This window comes from Protopterus annectens, chromosome 2.part1, assembly GCF_019279795.1.
Source record: "Protopterus annectens isolate FY-2018-M chromosome 2.part1, PAN1.0, whole genome shotgun sequence".
NCBI classification, from domain to species: Eukaryota; Metazoa; Chordata; order Ceratodontiformes; family Protopteridae; genus Protopterus; species Protopterus annectens.
The window spans coordinates 1555130056-1555150860 of record NC_056729.1 but is presented as its reverse complement, the minus strand read 5'-3'; the positions used below and the strand labels follow the sequence as shown (position 1 = coordinate 1555150860).

At 38.7% G+C, this 20805-nt stretch overlaps 1 protein-coding gene across 2 annotated transcripts in view; it reads left to right on the top strand.

Annotated features, from left to right (window-relative positions):
* SKI (SKI proto-oncogene) overlaps positions 1–20805 on the top strand; it is a 290736-nt gene that overhangs the window by 244884 nt on the left and 25047 nt on the right. For both annotated transcript variants that reach the window (XM_044063006.1, XM_044063005.1), the window contains exons 2-3: positions 13878–14003; positions 14947–15062. In XM_044063006.1, coding sequence (XP_043918941.1) covers positions 13878–14003; positions 14947–15062 — 242 coding nt within the window. The remainder of the gene's footprint in view (positions 1–13877; positions 14004–14946; positions 15063–20805) is intronic.

Genomic DNA, 20805 nt, shown 5'->3' with positions numbered 1-20805 from the left:
CTGTATGATTATCAAAATAGGCATGATTCTTTTTTCTCATTTTTAATTCCAGTTACCAGAAACAAACAGGATTGACTACAAACTGTTGAAAACTGCGGGAATATTTGATATGGGTTGAGGGTGGGTGTGACGGTATTTTACACTGAGATCATCAGCTAGTCTGTATCATTTCGATGGAGGAATAGGTTATGGTGTGTTGCACTTATTAAAAAAAAATCAATTGAAATAATGATCACACATGAAATGTTATTCCTTCCAGCTCTCCAGTCGTATTAGGTGCTGTAAAGTAATGTTGGCCATTTAGTCAGGGCTTCTACATTTCAGTTCTAATCTGTGACTGAGTCATTCTGTAGTGTAGGCAAGTAACTTTTAGTGTTGTTTTTCTTCAAAGAACATTGTCACAGATTGATGTACTTGGCCACAGATGTATAGATCTGACAGCATCTCTGACTTTTTGTGCTACCCGTTTTTACACTGAGCGCATTTTTTTCATGGTCCATGCATGTTTCTATATGCATCCCTACTGCATAGTGACAGGCAGCCTTCCATTGATTGCATGAATTTAACTGTTTGGTCATTCCTGTTTTAAACATGCTTTCATATTGCAGTCTAAAATGTAGCATTTGCTACTCCTGCAAGGAAGTCAGAATGGAGAGCTAGTCTCATTTTATAAGAATGAGGGTACTGCAAGTTATAGTATGGCTATTGTGATCCCCAATCATTTATATTGCAAGTCTTGAAGCTCATAGCATGGTTAGATTTGCTCAGAAAAGGATCAGGTCCTGCACCTGAAACTATAATAAGGTGGCAAGGAATATGTTGATGTGAGATGTACCAGAGAGCCTAAACTGAAAACTTGTGCTGCTTTGCATGTGGATTCTTTAAAACTTTATTCTTTGATTAGAAGTTTGCTGGAGTGGTTAAGATAGGTTACAAGCATAAAAGTGAAAGGGTGTCTAGCTCTGCATTTGCATTTTAATCTCAGCCAGACTTGCCACCCTTTTGCAAGACATTCTGTGTTACTGATAGACAAATTTCCATAGCATGCATAGCATGCCAGATATCTTGCTGTCTTGGGTCGGTGACTGAAGTCAATAACAAGTCAGTTAACATGAATGCTGTGGTCATTGTGGTACACATGGGAGATATAATGCATCAGGAAGTGAATGTTGAAGTTAGGGGCTTAGTAAGGTCAGTTTTGACAACACCAATAACTCACGTTAAGGACTTCACCCTGCTATAGAAATAAAGTGGAGGGCATGAAAAATCTAGTGAAGGATTATTTTTCTCTGTTTTGTTGACATTACCAGAAAAGTGGATTGGGAGTTGAACTAAACTCTTGAGTTATGAATTAGTTGTCTAAAGAGCGGTGTTCCAGAGAGGAGGCTGTGGAAGTGGAGAGATGGTGTTCGCTTCCTAACTCTAGCTGTAGTTACCCATATGTATCAGCTGAATTCTAAGTTTACATTTGGTACAGTGTACTTAAATTGCTGTCATTTAAGTGGTACCTGTGCTTTAAGGTTTCAGCAGTAGATCACCCCTTATTTGTACTTGGGGAGGAGTCACATAATTCTAAAAATTATGCAACAGCCCAAGCATAAGAAAAATGGATGTACCTCCCATTTTCTGAGGTTTAAAAAAAGGCATTTAACAAACATGCAGAACGTATGGCAGTCCAACTAGTCTAAAGAGATACTGGAAAAACATGTAAATGAAAGTACTCAAGTTGACAACTTCTGACCACACTGTAAATTGTACCTTAAAAAAGGGACACCTTCCCGCACTGCCTTTTCCCTGAAAACTATTGTAGTACCATAAGAAAAGACACCTGAGGCCTGTAGTGAGGGCGCATCCCATGTTGACAATTCCCCTTCAACAGCATACGCCACACGCCGTTAAACTATCCTTATTTATTTGATTTAGCCACATCTCTTTGCAGTTAAATGAAGTACATCTTAAAAATGAGCTACAGATAATATATATGCGAACATCATCGGCCCATGCATATGTGAAGCGATGTATGAAACATTTGGCTCCTGGTTGCGATAATACATAAGTACTGCTGATAGTATAAATTTCTTGTCTGCACTGCCATAATCTTTCATGAGTTGTTGGAAAGGACATTGTTCTATCTATTTTTAATCTTATTCCTTCCTGGGTCTCCCGACTTTCTGTTTTAATGTATACATCTCCATCCTTTTGAAGCATTCAGCTTTCTGTTGCAGGTGGTTTTAAAACTAAAAGCTCTGTTTCTGGCAACCATTATGTCTATTAGAGGGTTTCAGACATCTAAGTTCTTTAGTGTGAAAGACTCTGATTTTTGTGCGGAAGAGCGTTTGTACACTGTGCATTTTTTTGTATCCACAGTTGTTAGCTCTGTACCATTATGTTTCCTCATTCATTCAAGTTAAAGGAATTGAGAACTGAGGCAGCAAGGACACACCACACTAATGTCCTGGGGTATTTTCTCAACCTTCTGCTATACTGAATCTGGGGTGTCAGACTAGTGAACTACAGGTCATATAGATAAAGTTGGGATCACTTTCCACTTTGAATGGAAAAACAGTTCAAAACAAAATTTTAAATATTCTTTTTTGGAGGTAGTGGGGAGAGTGCCTCACAGCCATCTCCCACCTTTGGTCTGTTGCTATACCGTAGGAAATGGGGAATCCTGTTGCAGCAAGCCCTATTGGTCAAAGTGTATTTTGTGAACTTGAGCATTATTGGCCAGCTGGCCTTCAGTCACTTTTCTTCAGTCTGTTTTCTATTATCCTGCTGATGGACACTCAGTGATCGGTTTTGACACAGCCTACAGGCTAATTCAGGCTTATAATGGAAGTTTGCAGGCAATATAAGATGCCTGCTACCCTTTGTCAATGTTTCCTTTGTTGGGCAACTTATTTTGCAGCTTGGGCTACTGTTAAAAATACTGGACCACATGTATTGCACCTTGTGAATGTGGTATATGCATAAGCATGTGTTCCTGATGTAAGTGCATTTCCAAACTGTATGTCCATAATCGTGATAGTAAGGGGGTACAGCACTCACCTTAACTACCACCTAATTTTTAATGGGGGCATTAAGGGGGCACTTGCCCCCATACAAAGCAGTATTACAGAAAAATAGTTCCTATAAGGTGTGATTCAATGTTATTGTACATTGTGTTAATGGTAAAGTACACTAAAATAGTAAATTAATTAAATGTTGTCACCACCACTCACATCTTCCTTCATAGATTGACAAGAAGTAGGGTGCAGTTACACAGTTCACATTGCATAAAACAGAGTTCTTAATCACTGGTGCAGATACACAGTCCATCATTTTTAAATTCCTGATCGTTTTGGCAATTCTTCAGCCTGCCGGTTCTGAATGATTGCTGCTACCTCATCTGGCTAAGCACATCATTTAGAAGTTTTTCTGTATTTGCATACAGCCTATTGCTGAATCAAACTTGTGGCTTGAACATGCTAGAAGTCAACACAAAAATCAGATTTACATATGTGTATAATTCTGTGTGTGTGTGTGTGTGTGTCTGTGTATGTGCTGTGTGTGTGTGTGTGTGTGTGTGTGTGTGTGTGTGTGTGTGTGTGTGTGTGTGTGTGTGTGTGTGTCTGTGTTTTCCCCTTTTCCATCTTATGACCAGAACACTTGGAGAGTGAGCCTGTGGGTCTGCCACTCTGATTGTTTTCCTAATGAGATTGCTGTGTATGAGGGGGGAAATTACTGATAGAGCTGTAGCACTAGGTAAAGTTATCTACCCTTTAGTTTGTGTTAGACCAGTGTGAGGCGATGCATTTCTTGTTTTTGATGAGACTCCCACTGAACAGAAGTTTCCACCTCTCTTTCCTTCTTAGGCCTGATTATGTAGTTTGTCATCAGAAAGCAGCGTCAGAAAAAGGCTTGGTAGTTGTGTCCCTGGATAAATGCTGGAGTTTACTTACAGTGTACAATTTTGCTTGCAGAATGAAAAAAAATGAACTTGTTATGAAAGAAAATTTTCTTCTTCACTTGACTAGTCTGTTGGCAAAGGATAATGTTTGCATTAGTTGGAATTAGTCCACATTCATTTTATGGTATGCTGGACATGCAGTGATCAATGATCTTTTTATACTGGCTTTTATTATGAGTGTATTAGACGCCTTATAAGAAGTAGGTGGCCACAGATAGCAATGTTACTTAACAGTTACCTAACAGAGGATGAAGATGTGAACAAACTTCGAGTAAAAGGTCTAAGTTTAGTTTTCATAGCCTATCTGCTTGTGCACTGTGGAACCTGGAGAGAGGCTTTCAGATCAACTTTGAAAGCAGACTAAGAGTAAGACTTGTAGCAGATGTTTGCAGTTGTTGTGTAGATAGTGAATAATGTCCCTGCAGTAAGTATAGTTAATAGTATATAGTACATGAAATATATTGTTAGAAAGCAAGAGATGGTTTAATTAACTTGTTAGAAAACCACTGTATGTTTCTTTTCATAATGCATAGTCATCATCTTATCTTACATTACTGAGTTTATTATTACATTGTGTGGTTTCCTTTTACTTTCCTGCACATTTTTAAATGCATTTGAATGTGAGAGAGCTCAGTATTGTTTCTTTTGCTTTCCATTTTAATTAGATGTCTGTTTCTGTGATGTTTCATGATGTTTGTGGCCTGCCTTGTACAGAGATGTCTGCAGGTTGGTAAATAGTTAATATTTTTCCACTGCACCTCCTTTGGTCTGCAGTCAGTGCACAATTTCATAGCTTGTCAGATAGTCAGGCCTGTGGTTATAGTTGCAGTAAATTCAGCCAACCTGTGTTACATAATTAAAGCTACAGAATTCTTTCAATTTTGCTTCCTTTGTATCACAGATTGGAGGCAGTCTTTCAGCCATTGTTCTAAAAACTTAGTAAAATGCATACATTGGTTTATGCTTAAAACTAAAAAGACAGGGTCTACATAAGACACAACAAAAGTGCTAATCCTCCAGGAATTGTCATGGTTGTGGAGCAAGCAGCTGTTGTGGAAAAGGCTGATACTGCTGTCATATCTCAGCATTCCCAGCCTTGAGTGGTTTGTCTACCACTGTTAACATCTTTTGGTCTGGGGGGGGGGGGGCAGCAAATTTGCTGCTTAGGATACCCTCATGAGCATATAGCATGCCCCTCAGGAGCATATAGCATGCTCCTTTAGTTGTCATGCAGTGTTTTATAGGTTCATAGGTAGGTACAAGGCTATCGGCCCAAGGGCCTACGCAAGCCTAGCCAACAAGGTTCCCTGGCTTACGCCACCCAAAAAAAGTTATTTTCCTGTGCCACTGACGAGCAGAGACACAGAAGTGATCCCTGGGGTGTATTTCCTATTTTCCCATCCACTCATCAAGATTTTTCTTGAAGAGTGCTAATGAAGAACTTTGCTTGACATATATGGGTAGCCTGTTCCAGAGTATGGGAAGTCTCTGGGATAGGAATCTATCCCTCCAGCATGTCCTGTTTATTGTGGTGACAAGGTTTAGGTCCCTAGAGCGTGTAGCTCGGAGGGATTGGGATTTCTTTAGGTGTAGCATGTCCAACAGCTCTGGGTTTGACATAGCTTTATATGTTAGGCAGAGATCACCTCTGAGTAGGCGATATGCTACGGAGTAAAGCTGGAGTTTGTTGAGGCGGTCAGTGTAGGGCATTTGTTTGAGTCCAGTAATCCTCTTTGTGAGGTACTTCTGTGGCCTTTCCAGCTGCTGCAGATGTCTTGTGAGGTACATTCCAAAAGGGGCGTTGTACTCTATAATGGGTCTAATGAGTGTCGAGTAGAGGGGAACGATGACCTCTTTTTTTCCTGGATGAGAACCTTTTATGATGAGGTGTGCCACGTAGAAGGACTTCCTGACTACTGTGGCGATGTGACTATCAAAGGAGAGACTACTGTCCACCTGGGTCCCAAGGTCGCTTATCACGCATTCGCTGTTAAGTAGATTGCTGCCTATGTGGTAGTTCATGGGTACAGAGTTTTTACCAAAGGGGATGACACTGCACTTTTTGGCATTGAGCTTGAGGCCATGGCTCTGATACCAGGCATCTGTCTCAGAGAGGCCCTTCTGTAGGATGTTCACACCATTTGGGGACTTGACTATGGCTCCTAGTTTGCAGTCATCTGCGAACTTCGTTAGCCAGAGGCCTTCTGTGTTAGCCTGTACTTCAGAGAAGTAGATACCAAACAGGAGCGGTCCCAGGACGGAACCCTGTGGTACTCCACTTGTCACTGGTTTGAGGTCAGATGTGGAGTCTGCAACTTTTACAGTGTGGGGTCTGTCAGTGAGCCAGTTGACAACCCATCTTGTGACGTAGGGATTAATGCCTAGTTTATTGAGTTTAGCTATAATTCCAGAATGGGGGATGGTGTTGGCCTTGGCGAGGTCAAGATAGGCTGTGTGAACCACTTTACCCTCATCTACGGCTTTGGTGACTGCCTCAAAGAAGTCGATCAGGTTCAGGAGGCATGATCTGCCTTTCACAAACCCGAACTGGGTGGGATCCAGAGTTTGGAGGTTACCAATGTCTTTGTTTATGAGTTCCATGATGATACGTTCCATGGCTTTGCAGACCAGGCTCATCAGGCTAATAGGTCTATAGTTCCCGGGATCAGTGGTGGCTCCCCCTTTGTGGAGTGGGATAACTGTTGCTGTGCTCCATTCAGTGGGCACAAAGCCTGATGTGAGGCTATTATTGAACATGGTGCTTAAGTGGGGAGCCAGTTCATTCTGAAGTTCGTGTAAAACGCAGCCTGGGATGTTGTCCGGTCCCATGGATGCTGTGTTTTTGGCTTTAGAGAGTGCAGCTTTCACCTGCGTAGTTGTGATTACAGGGACTCTGCATTCTTCCTGGAAGGGAAATGCTACACTTGAGTGTCAGAAGTTATTTATCATGTTGAAAGTGGTAGTGGGATTCCTCACATTATACATGGTGGAGGTGGGGGGGGGGGCATTTGCCTCTAGTCATGCCAACAATTGGATTACAAGACAAATTTTTCCATTGGGCATTGTGCTTCATAGGAAGACAGGGATCACTGATTGTGTAGATGTTATTATCAGTTTGTTTGTTTGCTGTACATTTCACTTTTATCAGGCATGTAATGGTATCACACAAGATTGCAGTGTACAGGGCTTAGTTTTTACCAGCTGGTGCAGTTATGAAGTGTTTCTGGCAATGTGGTTCTTAGAGGCTGCATCTTGGAATAGGCTAGTGTCTGCTTAAGGGGTCTTTACTCGAGACATACAGCTTTGAATTGTGTATGTGAATGCACATCATTTAACACTGTCTCTGGAACATTCCTTTCACAAAAACCTGAGTTTGTCACCTCAAAATTAATTTGCTTTTCTCCTGTTTGTTTTTCTGTGTGTTTTGCTCTCCTTGGGTTTGAACAGCATGCTGTACCGCAGTGGACAAGTTACTGCAAAGGACAATAGGACTAAAAATAAAAAAAAAAAAAAAAAAAAGACAGACGTCTTGATACATGGACTGTTTTCTGTCTCGATTGTCTGGATTTCTTGTACACATTGTGCAGTGTCCATCATTTCAGTTCTTCATCAGGAAGTTACAGTAACCTGTTCATCACAATCTTGTTGTAGTGGTGGCTGTAATTTCCAGCCTTTAAAAATGAAGAGGACTTTTTTCTTTCTTTTGGTCCATATCACAAAGAGTAATTCTTGTATGTGCATGCGTTTATTTCTAAAGTATTGACTTGAGAGTTGTGTAGCATGCATTAGATATATTGCCTTGGACAGATCTGCAGCTGTAGTAAAACTGATATTATTCCTTCACAGACTGTCAACCAACCCTGATTTTTTGCTCCATGGATAAAGTTTGTAGTGGTGGCAGGTGAAGGCTAAATTAGCAAATTCTTGACACGTAACTTTATTATGTAGTTAATCTGATTTAGAGACAACAAAAGGAATCAAAAGAGAGAAAGAGAATAAGAAAAAGTAAGAGAGAAAACGAGGGAAAGAGCAGGAACCAAAGGACACAGGCTTGTATTTTGTGGTTTAGGGGAGTACAGGTTTTGAGTAACACCCAGTAATATGCTCTGGATTGATTCAAGACTGACAGGCGTCATTTCAGCTCAGATGAGACAACACCATTTTCTAATAGTGGGGTTATTGCACTGCTTTTTCGTTTTTAAGTATACAGTAGTTATTCCTCAGATTTTTGTTGACAAAGTAGAACATCAAACTGTTCTATTAATTATGTGTCCAAAAATTCAAGTTAGCTGAAAGTGCTACACCTTTTTTAAAGAACAGCTTTGTACAAAAAAATGAAGAAAATCATATTTTTCCATCGCATTATGATCTTTTTGCTTTGCTAATGTTCCTTCCTCACATTAAGTGGTTATTACTAATTTGTAGTTCGTAACTCCCTCCATCCAGCAACCTGATTGTAGCTGCCATGTGACATGACTGTGTTTTGCAGTCAGGTGATTAGCCTTTCTAATATAATTTTACTGCTTCACACATAAATTGTTGCATTTCAACCTCATGAGGACTCAACTTGCCCAGTATAACTGATCGGGAGACCAACAAAAAAATTTAAACCAAGTGATTTTTGTATTAGAGGGGTAATCCCCCTGTACTGCAACATAGTGGAGCCCCCCCCCCCCAACTCCCCAGAAAAACTTATATGCCAACTCCACAGTTGCATAGTCAGAAAAAAGGGCTATAGAAAGGGAAACCAATACTGTTGCACACATGCAAACAACACCAGTATTGATTTTAATTGTGGAGTTCAGGATAAAGCAGATGAACTTGGCAAGTTGAGTCCTTGTTGGGTTTGAACTTGTTGAGGGGTAAAGGATCCAGTTTTATTATGGTGTAGGGTGCAGTTTTGGTGAGAATTTTTACTAGGGTACAATCTCAAGTGACTTACAGTAAGAGTATTCCATTTTCTTCTTTTTTAAATAGCTTTGGCATGAGAAGTTGTTTGTTGTTTGCGGTGACTTCCCTTGATTGTATTTTGGTCTTTTCTTTTACAACATTTTAAAGTCTGTAGACTGGAATGCTAAACTCAGAAGACTAGCTAATTTGATATTTTTTCCCCAAACTCATATTTGTCCAGGAGACATTTTTACAGGAGGTATGAAACTTGTCTTCTTTGACTGATAACCAGTACCGAACCAGTACAGAGCAGTACTGGATCAGTACCTAAGGTTTAAGGTTTATAATTGAACAAGCTGTAGCTAGCTGGCATTAGTGATCTACTTAACAACTGCGTTTTATTAAGATTGTAAATGACTTAAATGTAGCATGTACTCCTTATTCAAATTGTCTGTATGTTGTCACAGATAATGTGCTAAGTACTACAAAAAACTAATATGAACTTTGACAAAAACAACGTGGTGTGCAGGGAAGCTTCAGACAGAAAACAGCTAGAAAGATACTACGGTTTTCTTCAATCTGTGGCACTTCTGAGGATGGATTAAGGGGGTAAAAATGCACTCTGTGACGAAGAAAAATCTGTTGTTTGTATGGAGCTGTCATTTTAAGTTGATTGAAGGACAGAGATGTGCAGCAGATATTACAAGACTGCCTGCCTTCAGGTAATGAAAAGTAAGGGCATGGATTTCATTGGTTATGTCATGACTGTGCTTAGTACTTGCATGACTGTACACACATTTGTGGTGTACAAGAAGTCAGCTTCTTGTTTTTTAAAGGTCTATCTTGTTAATAACCTTCCTTTTGGGTTGCTACTATTGCCTATTTTGCAGCCGACTAGAGTTCACGTGAATAACGTGTTGTAGACAGAATAAATGTACCTGGTAATGCAGTGTGTAGTCATGACCATAAGTCATTGGGCTGTTTGTTTCACTGTCTTGTGCCCCCCTCCCTTCATGTGTGTTTCACAGTGTGCTGCTCAAATATACCAAATTGTGCAAAAAGGTCTGCACATCAAGTGCGGACACTGCTGTACGGCTGCATCCTCTCTTGTCCCACACAGAATAGGGTTGTTTGATGTCAATACCCCCCTCTTCTTATTGCTTTTAGACTGTTTAATTAGTACCCCGGTTTTGTGCTGCATGCTTAGTTATTTCCTAATTCTTTCCAAGCACACATTAGTAAAATGTTGCATCAGCTGTTTAAAGCTATGCAGCTTCCTAAGGGGGGAGGTCAGTTAATTTAATGTGCCAGTTTTTTCTGTCTGCCAGGTATGATGTCAGTCTGAGCCAGTGAATACCCTGACATCTGATCAGTCCTTCAGCTAGAACAGTTCATATAATTTGTAAGGTACCTGTCATGTGACAGACGGGCTGTAGAGATGGCGAAGTGCTGGTGTTACATTTAATTATTCTACCTTTGCATTTTACAATGAACATTTACTATTTCAGGCTTGAAACGGATGAAACAGTGGCATGCTGGGAGTACTTTCATGCTTAGATAAGCTTTATTCTTGCTTTATTTCCAGATGGCATTTATGCTTTCCCTCTTCTGATCTTAACATAATGCAAATTTCTAAAGGTATCAAGCTGTAAATTGTTATTATTGTCTTAGAAACCACTTGGAACACAGCCTCCACATTCAGTAGGAACAGAATCTTATTTTTCCCCCTCTACTCTCTGTTTGGGGTGATTTATGGGCCAAGTTGAGCAATTTATGGAAAAGGTCTGACTAGGATTTTGGCAGTACACCCAGAATCCACTGCAGCTGTGAATGATGAAGTCATTGGCATAACAACCATTAGAAACAAAACACAAAGTCTGCACTGTTTTTCCTTAATCTTTTCCATTCAGTCCCCAAAAATATGTTATACCACTCCAGATTTGAAGATTTTTATTACTTCACTTTTGTTTTAAAAATGGGTACCAACATTTTATACTGTAGTAATAATGACAGTGCATTCTGGGTTCCATTCAGTAATTAAATATCTGTAAGTAATGAGAAGTCAATTGCATTGGTAGTTGGAGGGTTTGCTACTCACATCTGTTACAGAAGAAGTAAATGATCTAATCTGCAGATTTGTATAGCCATATATAATTTTAAAACAGTCAGATGGAGTGCATTTAAGTTCAAATGATTATTTTGTTCAGAAGTAAGAAAGTACAGGCTTCTCAGGGGGTTGTGGGAGTAGTCTTAAAATATTTTAATAACAAGCACTAAATAAGTGACATTTTGAAGTCTGCGCAGTAGTTTTGAGATGAAACACCATATTAATCATATACTGATACGAGAGTTGAATTAACAGTGCTGTTAATGTACATTTTAATATTTTAGCGCCACTTTTTTAGAAAAAAGGTATTAGCACTTTGAGAATATTGTTTTTTTTTTCATTTTGACAGGTCAGGTAATGTTCTAATTTCCTTCTCATTTGCAGCTAATTTACTAGTCAGGGAGACTGTGCAGTTTAGAATTTATATCACCAAGTGGGGTGTAGCCACACATTTCCAAATGTACTCAGAATCTAATGGTGTTATTCCCACCTGCATGTACAAAAAGTTCCCTTCTTCTAAACTTTGCTCCTCCATTCATACTAGAAATGTTAGCATCATATTCATGCTACATGTGCAAACAATTAATTGTTTTTGTATGAGAAATACCTATTTGTACATGTGGCTTACATTAGCTTAGACAGTTGTATACAATATGCGGCTGCTGGAAGCCTTGTTTTTAAAAGATGATCAAAAATGTACCTGGTTAAGTATACAGAATATTTTGGCTGCACCTTTGAGAACTCCTTCCCTGGAAATAGAAGCTATAAGTCAAAACCTACTTGGAACAAAATATAAACTGGTGCTTTTTGGACTAGTATTCTGGCCTCCCGATAAAACTGTTCGTTCTTCAGTAATTCAAAGTTGAAAGGTAGACGTATTTAAAATGCTCCATGCCAGCTCTGAAATGGGCTCTCTAAGTAAGTTAGGCATGATGCCCACTGGGTGTTTACCATTTCTGCCCCTTCTTTTGTGTCCATAAGACTCCATTTTAACCTGTTTGTAGCTTTTCCACGTCAGATGCCTACATACTGTCTTTATGTTCCAAGTTCTTAACTGCATGAGGTTGGAACACTGCTTAAGTTAATTGTCTTTAGCACTCTGTATTTTACGATGGTTAGGTACTGCTCATTTGATTTTTACCTGTACACCTTTCCAGTGAAGGCTTTGTTGCCAACCACCGCTTGCACCGTGTTTCCAGTAAGATTCAACTGAAACTCCAGTTTATATGAAACCTCACCCACTGATGTAAATGTGCATTTCGTTTAGATTAATTTTTTTTCCGTTTTTCTTCTCCACAAGTTTCTACTGCTAGTCTCATTCTAACTTTGTATCTGTTAAAGATCACAAATATTCCACTTTTTAATGTTATCTTGGGCACTACATACTGTTGTGCCTAGAGTCCTTTCATGTTTTGTAAAATAATTTTCTCCATCAGAAAATGTGCTTTTTATTTTTTCAAAAGCTCAGTAAAATAGTATTTTAAACAAAAGCTTTTTTCACATTTGCAACTACTGCTAAAACTCCACCCAAGGTGACAACGACACAGAGAAAGCTGTAGAGCGCTTACATCCTAGACCAGTCATGGCGAACCTTTTGGGCTCAGTGTGTCAAAAATTCAGAAAATGCCTATCTTGACTCTGCTGGCGTGTCACCCCCCCCCCCAACAAAAGAGAAATAATCCTAATGGTTAAGGTGTTTGCCTTACAAACACAAGGTGCATCGTTTGAGTCTCACAAGGGATAATTGGCTAGGGTTACAATGGCTCGCAAGGGCAGTTAGCCTAGTACTAACCTATGAACCTAATTCTTTACATATTCATTTATTTAAAAAATACAGTCCAATCATGTGTGCTGCTGTGTATTATAAAAGTAAAAGAAAAATCAGTGACTTACAGTAGACAAAACAATATTTTCACTGATAATTGGGCTTAAAGTAGTGCATCAAAAGTTATCCTACTTTTAATAGTAATGTTGACTTGAACTGAAAAAAATATGGTACTCATTGCATTTGATTTAACATCAATTAATGACTTTTTTTTTTTGCTGAGTTTTAATAAATAAGTGCAGGGTCACATATTTCTTGTATTTTTGTTCATTTGTTTTTTTTGGTAACTTGGATTTCGGTGAACACTGGTGTGCCACCCAAAACGTTGTTGTGTGTCTCCTTGGACACACGTGTCATAGGTTCACCATTACTGTCCTAGACCATTGAGAAGTATTCATTGCCCCTAGTTAATAAGAACAGTCTTTTTTGATGTTCATTGCCCCTTGATTATTACAGAATTAAACATAATGGATAATAATTATAAAGGAAGTAAAATATTGCATATACTTTAAAGCCACATGTCACCATGTTCTCCTTGTAAGGTGGAGTTTCACTGCATGTAGCAAATGTAGAAGTAAAGCAGCTGAATTGCCATACAATTTTTGAAGGAATTTTACAAATGTATAAAGTTTAAAAGCTAAAACTGCTTAAAACCATTTCCATACATTTTAAATACCACACGAAATGCTAATACTAACCTTGTGTAATTATTTTTGTGTAAAATAGCAGTGCCTATTCGATTCAGAACTGCACATATAGAATTTATAAGTGTAACCCTTTAGTGTATGGTAGAAGGTTTGCACCCATTTGTCCTTCAGTGCTAGTTAACCTTGTACTTTGGGTCTTTAACTTTAAACCCCTTCAGTATACAATGCTAGAGTGACACTGTGCCTACTTTGTATCATTAGGTTGTGTACTGAATGTGTAGCCTGTTAATAACAGCCCAGTGCTGTGATTTAGGTTTTATTTTGTCCTGGGCCAAAGCCACACTGATTGTGTGATAGCGAGTTGTTTACAAAGAATTTGAAAAGATGCCTGTTGCCTGAATGTTTAGTAAACAAATTATTGTACAGCTTTTAGAATAATGTTTCTTTTTCTTTTTTTAGGTGTCTCCTGATCCTGTTCCTGACAAGAAATCTAAATTAGAGGATTCCAGTTCTCTGTCACCAACTTTGGCCGAGAAGGAGAAGCAAACAAACTGGTTGAGGGCCTTGTCTAACTCAGCCAGCAAGGTGCGTACCAGACATTGGTTATCTAAGTATTAGAGGCAGAATTTCTCATATCTAAGTCTGAAGACTGACCACCATTTTCTCCCCATTTTGCTGCCAGATTCCTCCAGGTAACGGAGTACAAGCTCACTCCAGACATGCAGCTGTATATCTCTTGCTGTACACTTTACGTATACAGATATACAGGCAGACTTACTCCACACACACACACACACACACACACACACACACACACACACACACACACACACACACACACACACAAACCCCTTTACTCATTTTATTTCACCTGTTCTTAGCATATTTTGGTTGCTAATGGTATAAGTCAAAAGTGAAACTGTGACTTTCATTACCCTGTATATCTGCACATTAACATACAACTTTGCAAGCCAGATTTCATCTCTTTTTTTGGTTATTTGTATGTCACTGAACACTTAGCTGCTATGTCATCAGTTAATTTGCTTTTCCTGTTCTTTTTTTTTTTTTTGTTTGTCATGTGCCAGTAGATATATCTGTAGTCTAAGCAAATGACCCACTTTGATGGTTACCTGTGGTACTGCAAGTCAAGTTATGTGGTTGTTGTGTTAACAAGCAACTGGTTATTACTTATGATGTACTAAGTGGTGTTGAAATGGGGCTAATGACATAAAACAAGGGAACAGAACTAGTTCCACACATCATAAACGTTTGTTAGAAAGGCTTTATAATGAAAATATTTGCGAAGGAAAACATTATTTAGTAGTAGATCTTTATTTGTAAAAGTTTGTTGATACTAGTCTTGGGGAATACACAAGTTCCTTCATAGAAAATGGAGACTGTATAGTAACGTCCGCCATTCTTGGACAGATTTTACAGTTCGCACCCAATTGTAGGATATTTTTGTTCATGTTGCTCAATTGTACTGGATCTTTATTACATGTCTTGATTTATGTGTTTCAATTTCTAGGGCATTGGTTGTATCCATCCACGACAACGTCCATCGGCATTCCGGCCATGGTCTCCAGCCATTACTGTGAATGAGAAAGAGATCAATGCACATCTCCACCCACTTATTCGAGACAGGTAAGAAAGTAGTAAAAATAGGATTCCATTGCGTCCCTGTACCACCAAATGAACCAGCCCTTACATTGTGGAAGTCTTTGATTAGACTATTTTTATTTTTTAGCGACAATAATATTATAATTTTTGAGTATTAAATTATTCTTCCTAAAATAATAAATGTATATAGCCTGTGATATCAGAATGGTTTGTTTTTGCAGTGCTGCTACTGCATTCGTTGTCTGATTGATTTTCACAGGGACACCATCCTCTGTGCCCCATAGGTCTAATGCAAATAGAGTTTTGATAACTCTTTGCTAAAATCACTGACAGAATAGTATGGTTCCCTTTGTTGAGGCCCAGTATGTTTGTGCTCGGTATCTTAACATGTGGATTACAACATTATGGTTTTAATTATAGAACTAGTTGCTTCAATTTTTGTAAGCTGGGATATGCCTCCTATGCAGACAGTGATGTCCTCAACTGAATGCCCTTCTTTAAATTCAGCAGCTAATGAAAATTGCATTTAAGTCATTGTTATCTATTCATTTCAAACTAGCATTGTGGAGTAACACATTGAAAGTAATAATACTATGATAGCAATTTCATTGAGTATGAAGAAGATGATGAAGATGGTTATGGTGATTATATATTTTATTTTAAAGAAGGAAAGAATGTATAGCTTGTATTATCCTTAACATTTTGTTTTTGTTTGGTGCATTTGTGAAAATTTGAACATAGGCTTTGTAAACATAATGCATTCTTTCAGCTTGGTCTGAAAAGGATTTCCTTGATGCGTTTCACAGGCTATAATAAAGTTATTAGGCCTCTGTAGCTAGATTTAAGTATTAACCCTGTTTTGAAAACGAGTGCATTTTGATTATTATTGCTTTTCATTGTGTATCCAGTACCCTACTTTGATTCCATTTTAAAGAAGTGTTTTCAAACAGGTCAGATAATTTTTTACTCTGATTTCTTAGAAATGCAAAATTCTGCTTTTAAAAAGTAAAAAAAGGCAGACTATATGTCTTGCAGATAAGTTTTCATTTTCTTATGTTGCATACAGTGCAAAATGGATGTTTAATACACTTCTGATATTTGTTAATCAAGAATTTTTTTTCATTTTCATTTGAACTTTTTGGCTTTGCTTGAAAATCTTTATTTATTTAGCAACATTTCTAATTTTGGATTACATTGCTCAGCTTGAATAAGAATGAATTGCTTTATCAAAGCAATCAAGACTGGAGAGGAAACAAGACCTCCTGAAGCTTGGTTAAGTGCTTTGATATTTTTTTGCTTCTTGGAGGGTTTGTGAGCTATGTTTTAATCGCAAAGTAGAAACCATGCAGTCGTCTGAACAGAAGACTTAAGAACTGTCTTAACTAGAGTACTGTAGTCGTTTAGTACCACCCTCCCACTTAGTTCTTGGTATTTCCTCTGCGTCACATATTTCAGTTTTGTAACTTTGGACATTAAGTAATAGCACCCAAAGGATTGTGAGAACATAGCCAGAGATTTCAGATTTATATACTGGGTTACCATTCTGATACTCCTCTCAAAAATAAGTGCCATTTGTTTTTGTATTTATAAATGCAACCCATGTGTTGCAATTCACATTGGCTTAGTTTTCATTTGCACAATCCACCAAGCGTGATTCATGTGTATTCAACCATGGTGGCTCAAGTTTGTATTTGATTAGAGTTTTTTTGTTTATTTCTTTGTAGAGTAAGACTCATGTGCTCACATATTAGCAAGAGGGCTCAAGGTTAATTAATCTCAAAGAAGTTGAGACACTGCTTGTCACTGATCAGTGCAGCAACCTCAGTAATAAAATTTGGGGTGTACAGGGGTTTGCAACCTCTGCTTGTAAATTGAGCAGCTTGAGTGCCTTCATCCTTTTGTCCGCAGACAAGTGTGATGCAAGCACACTCCATTCTAGAATCCCTGGGGGGAAACTGAAAATCTAATGGAGACACTTACTGCAAGGGAGGTAAGGCTGTGGAAGGATACATCAGTCAAGAAACAGGGGGCGCTTCTTGCACAGGCCCACTATATGGCTTCCCGTGGGATGTGCATGTGGAATGTATGGTAGTAAAGAGAAAAGCCCTTGCCCCCCACAAAGATAATGACAATACAGTACCTCGAGTCCTGCCCTGTCACCCTAAGATTACATACAGACTGTAGGGGTCTCATATCTTGGGTATTGGCTCAGTTGAGAATCAAGGAATGAGAGGTTGTATACACACTAAGGTCAGTGCAGGTGCCATAAACAAAACATGTTGGAGGGAGTATGTATCTCAGAGATTGCCCCTTCTCTGAAACAGACTCCCCATCCATAAGCCTATACAAACTCAGTTTGGATGAATGGATTATAAAACATAGATCCATCCCTGGCTTGTTGCCTGTGTCCCTTATGAACAAGGACAACTTTTAGCTGTTCTAAGGCACAGGAATATACTATAGCCATTCTAGTCCATGAGTATTTGTAATTGGGAAAATTGGGGCAGGAATTGCTAGGCTTAAAAAGGCTCTAGGGCCATTAGCCTAGTAACCTCCTAATATCCAATCATATGATCCTAAGCTTGATGGCCAGAGGTGAACTGGGGTGGGGGTGGGTGGACAAAGGTTGCTAACGCATCGGTTTGTTTTTAAGAGTTTGCATATACACTTTTTCATTGACATTTATTTTCTCAGTACAAAAAAAAAATAATCTGCCTGCTTTTGAGACTGTAAGGAAATAAACTGATCAGACAATGAAACATCAGAATTGCTGTATACAAAAGTCTCTGAATATTATCTCCATTCTACAATATTATTCATTCGGTATCTGTGGGAAACCGGCAACAAAAAAATAAATAAATAAATTACATACTGTCATAGTTTATAATTTTTTTTTGAGATATGCTTATCTCCTTGTTATTGTCTTGCAGGATCTGTTTACAGTCTACTCGTCAGTATCAGAGTGGTCGGGGACATAGACAAGGTCCTAGCTAGTAGTTTATGTCAAGTCCAGGTCATTTCGGTCATTGTAAATTAGTTTCATAAGAGAGCATCGCCTGGTCATTGGAAATATGAGACCCTTTTCCTTTATAACCTTAGAAGGTTGAGCTTGGTAAAGAGATGAGATTTTTGCTCTGGAGCACTTACCCATCCAACTTCAAGGTTGTGCTTCCTGGCCTGTATTTTGACCTTCTCGTCTCCCAGATTTATCTGATTTGGGTCTGAATAGGCAAACTGAATATAGCTTGTTATTGCAACAGAAATTTAAACGTACAACTAGTTGCGAAAACTCCATTTGTGGGATGGACCTCATTTCTGTATTACTTCTGTGTGGTATAAACTTACTGCTTTCAGGACGTACTCTTGGTGTTTGCAGTTCTGATTCCTTTGCCTGTGTTGGCTGTGGACCATTCTACAATTCCGCTGTCGCATAACCTTCTGTAATGAATGTCCAAGCTGCTAGTAGTAAAGAATACAAATATTGAAGCTGGGCTGTACGATCCTGCAGCTTCAGAAGGAAACACATGAAGAAGTTGCAGTGTAAGTCACATTAGCTAAATGTAGCCAGAACTTCATCAGCTTTTGCAGATTAGCCACAGAATTTATTTGCCTTAGAGTGTTTCCAATACGTTCAGCAATCCTTGAAGACATTGGGCTTCCATCCATACCCTCTCCACTGTCCAGATTTTTGCTGCATATTTTTAGCCTATTCCTTATAAAATTTGTGGTTTTCTGGCACATCACTGAGGACTGAAATAATTCAGTAGTGACTTACATTTGAGTTTCAGACTTCATTTCCTTCAGAAAAATGCATAATAACACAAATGCTGTTATTCTAGCAACTTACAAAGTCTATAAGAACAATATTTAAAATCTGCCCCTATTTTTGGGCCTTTGTCCCCCGTTATTTTAGGCTTTGTCCAGATTTGTTGCGCTAAGACATTGAGAGGTATGCTTCCATCTCATCTGGCCAGATCTCCTTTCCGTTATCCTGTTTCCATTAAATATTTCAGTAAAGAACAGAACCGTTAATACAATGTGATGGACAGATACCGAAGCCTTTTGCCATGACAACACTACCATCTCCCCTCTGAAACTTCCCTTTATGCTAAAACTGAAACAAAAATTTGAAGTCTGCACTACTAAAATTGACATGTCAACATCCGTATTGTCCCATCCTTCTGGATTGCCTTCCAGATAATGAAAGACACATTTGATTGTCTTTGAGCATCTGTGTCATTCTGGTATCCTGGATTCAGTTGCTTTTTGATGCAAAACAATTTGGAAACCAGAAGCAGTGATCCCGTAAAGCCACTTTTATCTTGTTAAGCCAATTCAAAATGTGTGTTGTCATTCCTTCCGGCTTTAGAATGTTAAACCATTTTTGAAGACCATATCCTGATTTTCAGATACCAGTGGTTAAAATATATGAAATCAGAGTCTTCACTTCTGATTATCACAGATCCAGAATATTTTAGTATTTGCTTCCTCAACCCCAGCAAAGAATTTTGCACTTAAGATTTTGGATGAGGACTTACAGGCAGCTCTTGCATTTAGTTAAACTGACTTGCTTTCCTGTGTGGCCCAAACCACATCAAGGTGTCTGTGGCATCTCAAGGCATTAGAGAATGTTTGCCTCCTTCATGATTTTTCTGATGTTCATACTAACATACATTCAGTACTAAGCTAAGTGCCCTTGCAAGCCATTTTAAGCCTAGCCAATTATCCCTTGTGAGACTCTTTGTAAGGCAAACACATTAACCATTAGGCCACCCTCCCAACCCTATATATATACAAACACATTTTCCCCTAGATTCCAAACTAATTTTTTCCAAAATACATTGTTCAGTGCACTTCCATGCTTATGCCATGTCTTCTTTAAATTATTCAGATCTTTAACAATTCGGTATTGTTGTTCATTTTATTTTGCTGTTGTATTTCCCACATTCCATGTACGTTTTTTGTAGCCATTTTAAAGGAGGAAAAATAAAATGTAACAGGGATATAGTGGTCTTCAGGTGTTAGTGTTATTAGAGTCATAGGTTCATAGGTCAGTAGTAGGCTAAATCACAGGTACCCATTGACATGACTTATTTATACCTAGGTTTGACGCTGTTCAGTGAGGGCTTGTAGGGCTAGACGCAGAGTGTATTTACAATTGCCTATCCATTCATCTAGGTTATGCTTAAAGAAGGTTAGGAGCTACTTTGCTTTAAATATAAAGGAAGTCAATTCAGTAAGAAAGGGATCCACAGTTTATATCATCAGAAGGTTCTACCTATTTATGTTTCTCTGGAAGTTACTATCTCTTGAGCAGGTGCTGAGGGTATTATTAGTTTTGTGGATGCTCAGGACTTTGCATGGGACTGGATCCTTCAAGGCTTTGTAAGCTAGACATATGTCATCTCTCAAGAGATTGTAGGAAAAGAAGGGAAAGCGAGATTTAAGGCAGCTGGGGTAGCTCAAAGAAGACATGCTATATTGTCTTGGTGAGGAAATGCTGTGGTCTCTCATGCAGGGTCATATGGTTAGACAGATACATACCAAAGGGATCATTATATGCTATCCTGGGCATAATGAGGGATGAATAGAGAGGGATGATAATTTCCTTAGATCTGGAAGTAATACCCCTGGTGATTAGTCTAGCAAGGTAAAATGATTTCTTAGCAGCAGTGGATACACAGTGATGAAAGGGACGTTCGCTATCAACAAAAGTGCTGAGGTGCCTCACAACTTAAAGTAGTGTCAGCTGTGTGATAGTTACATG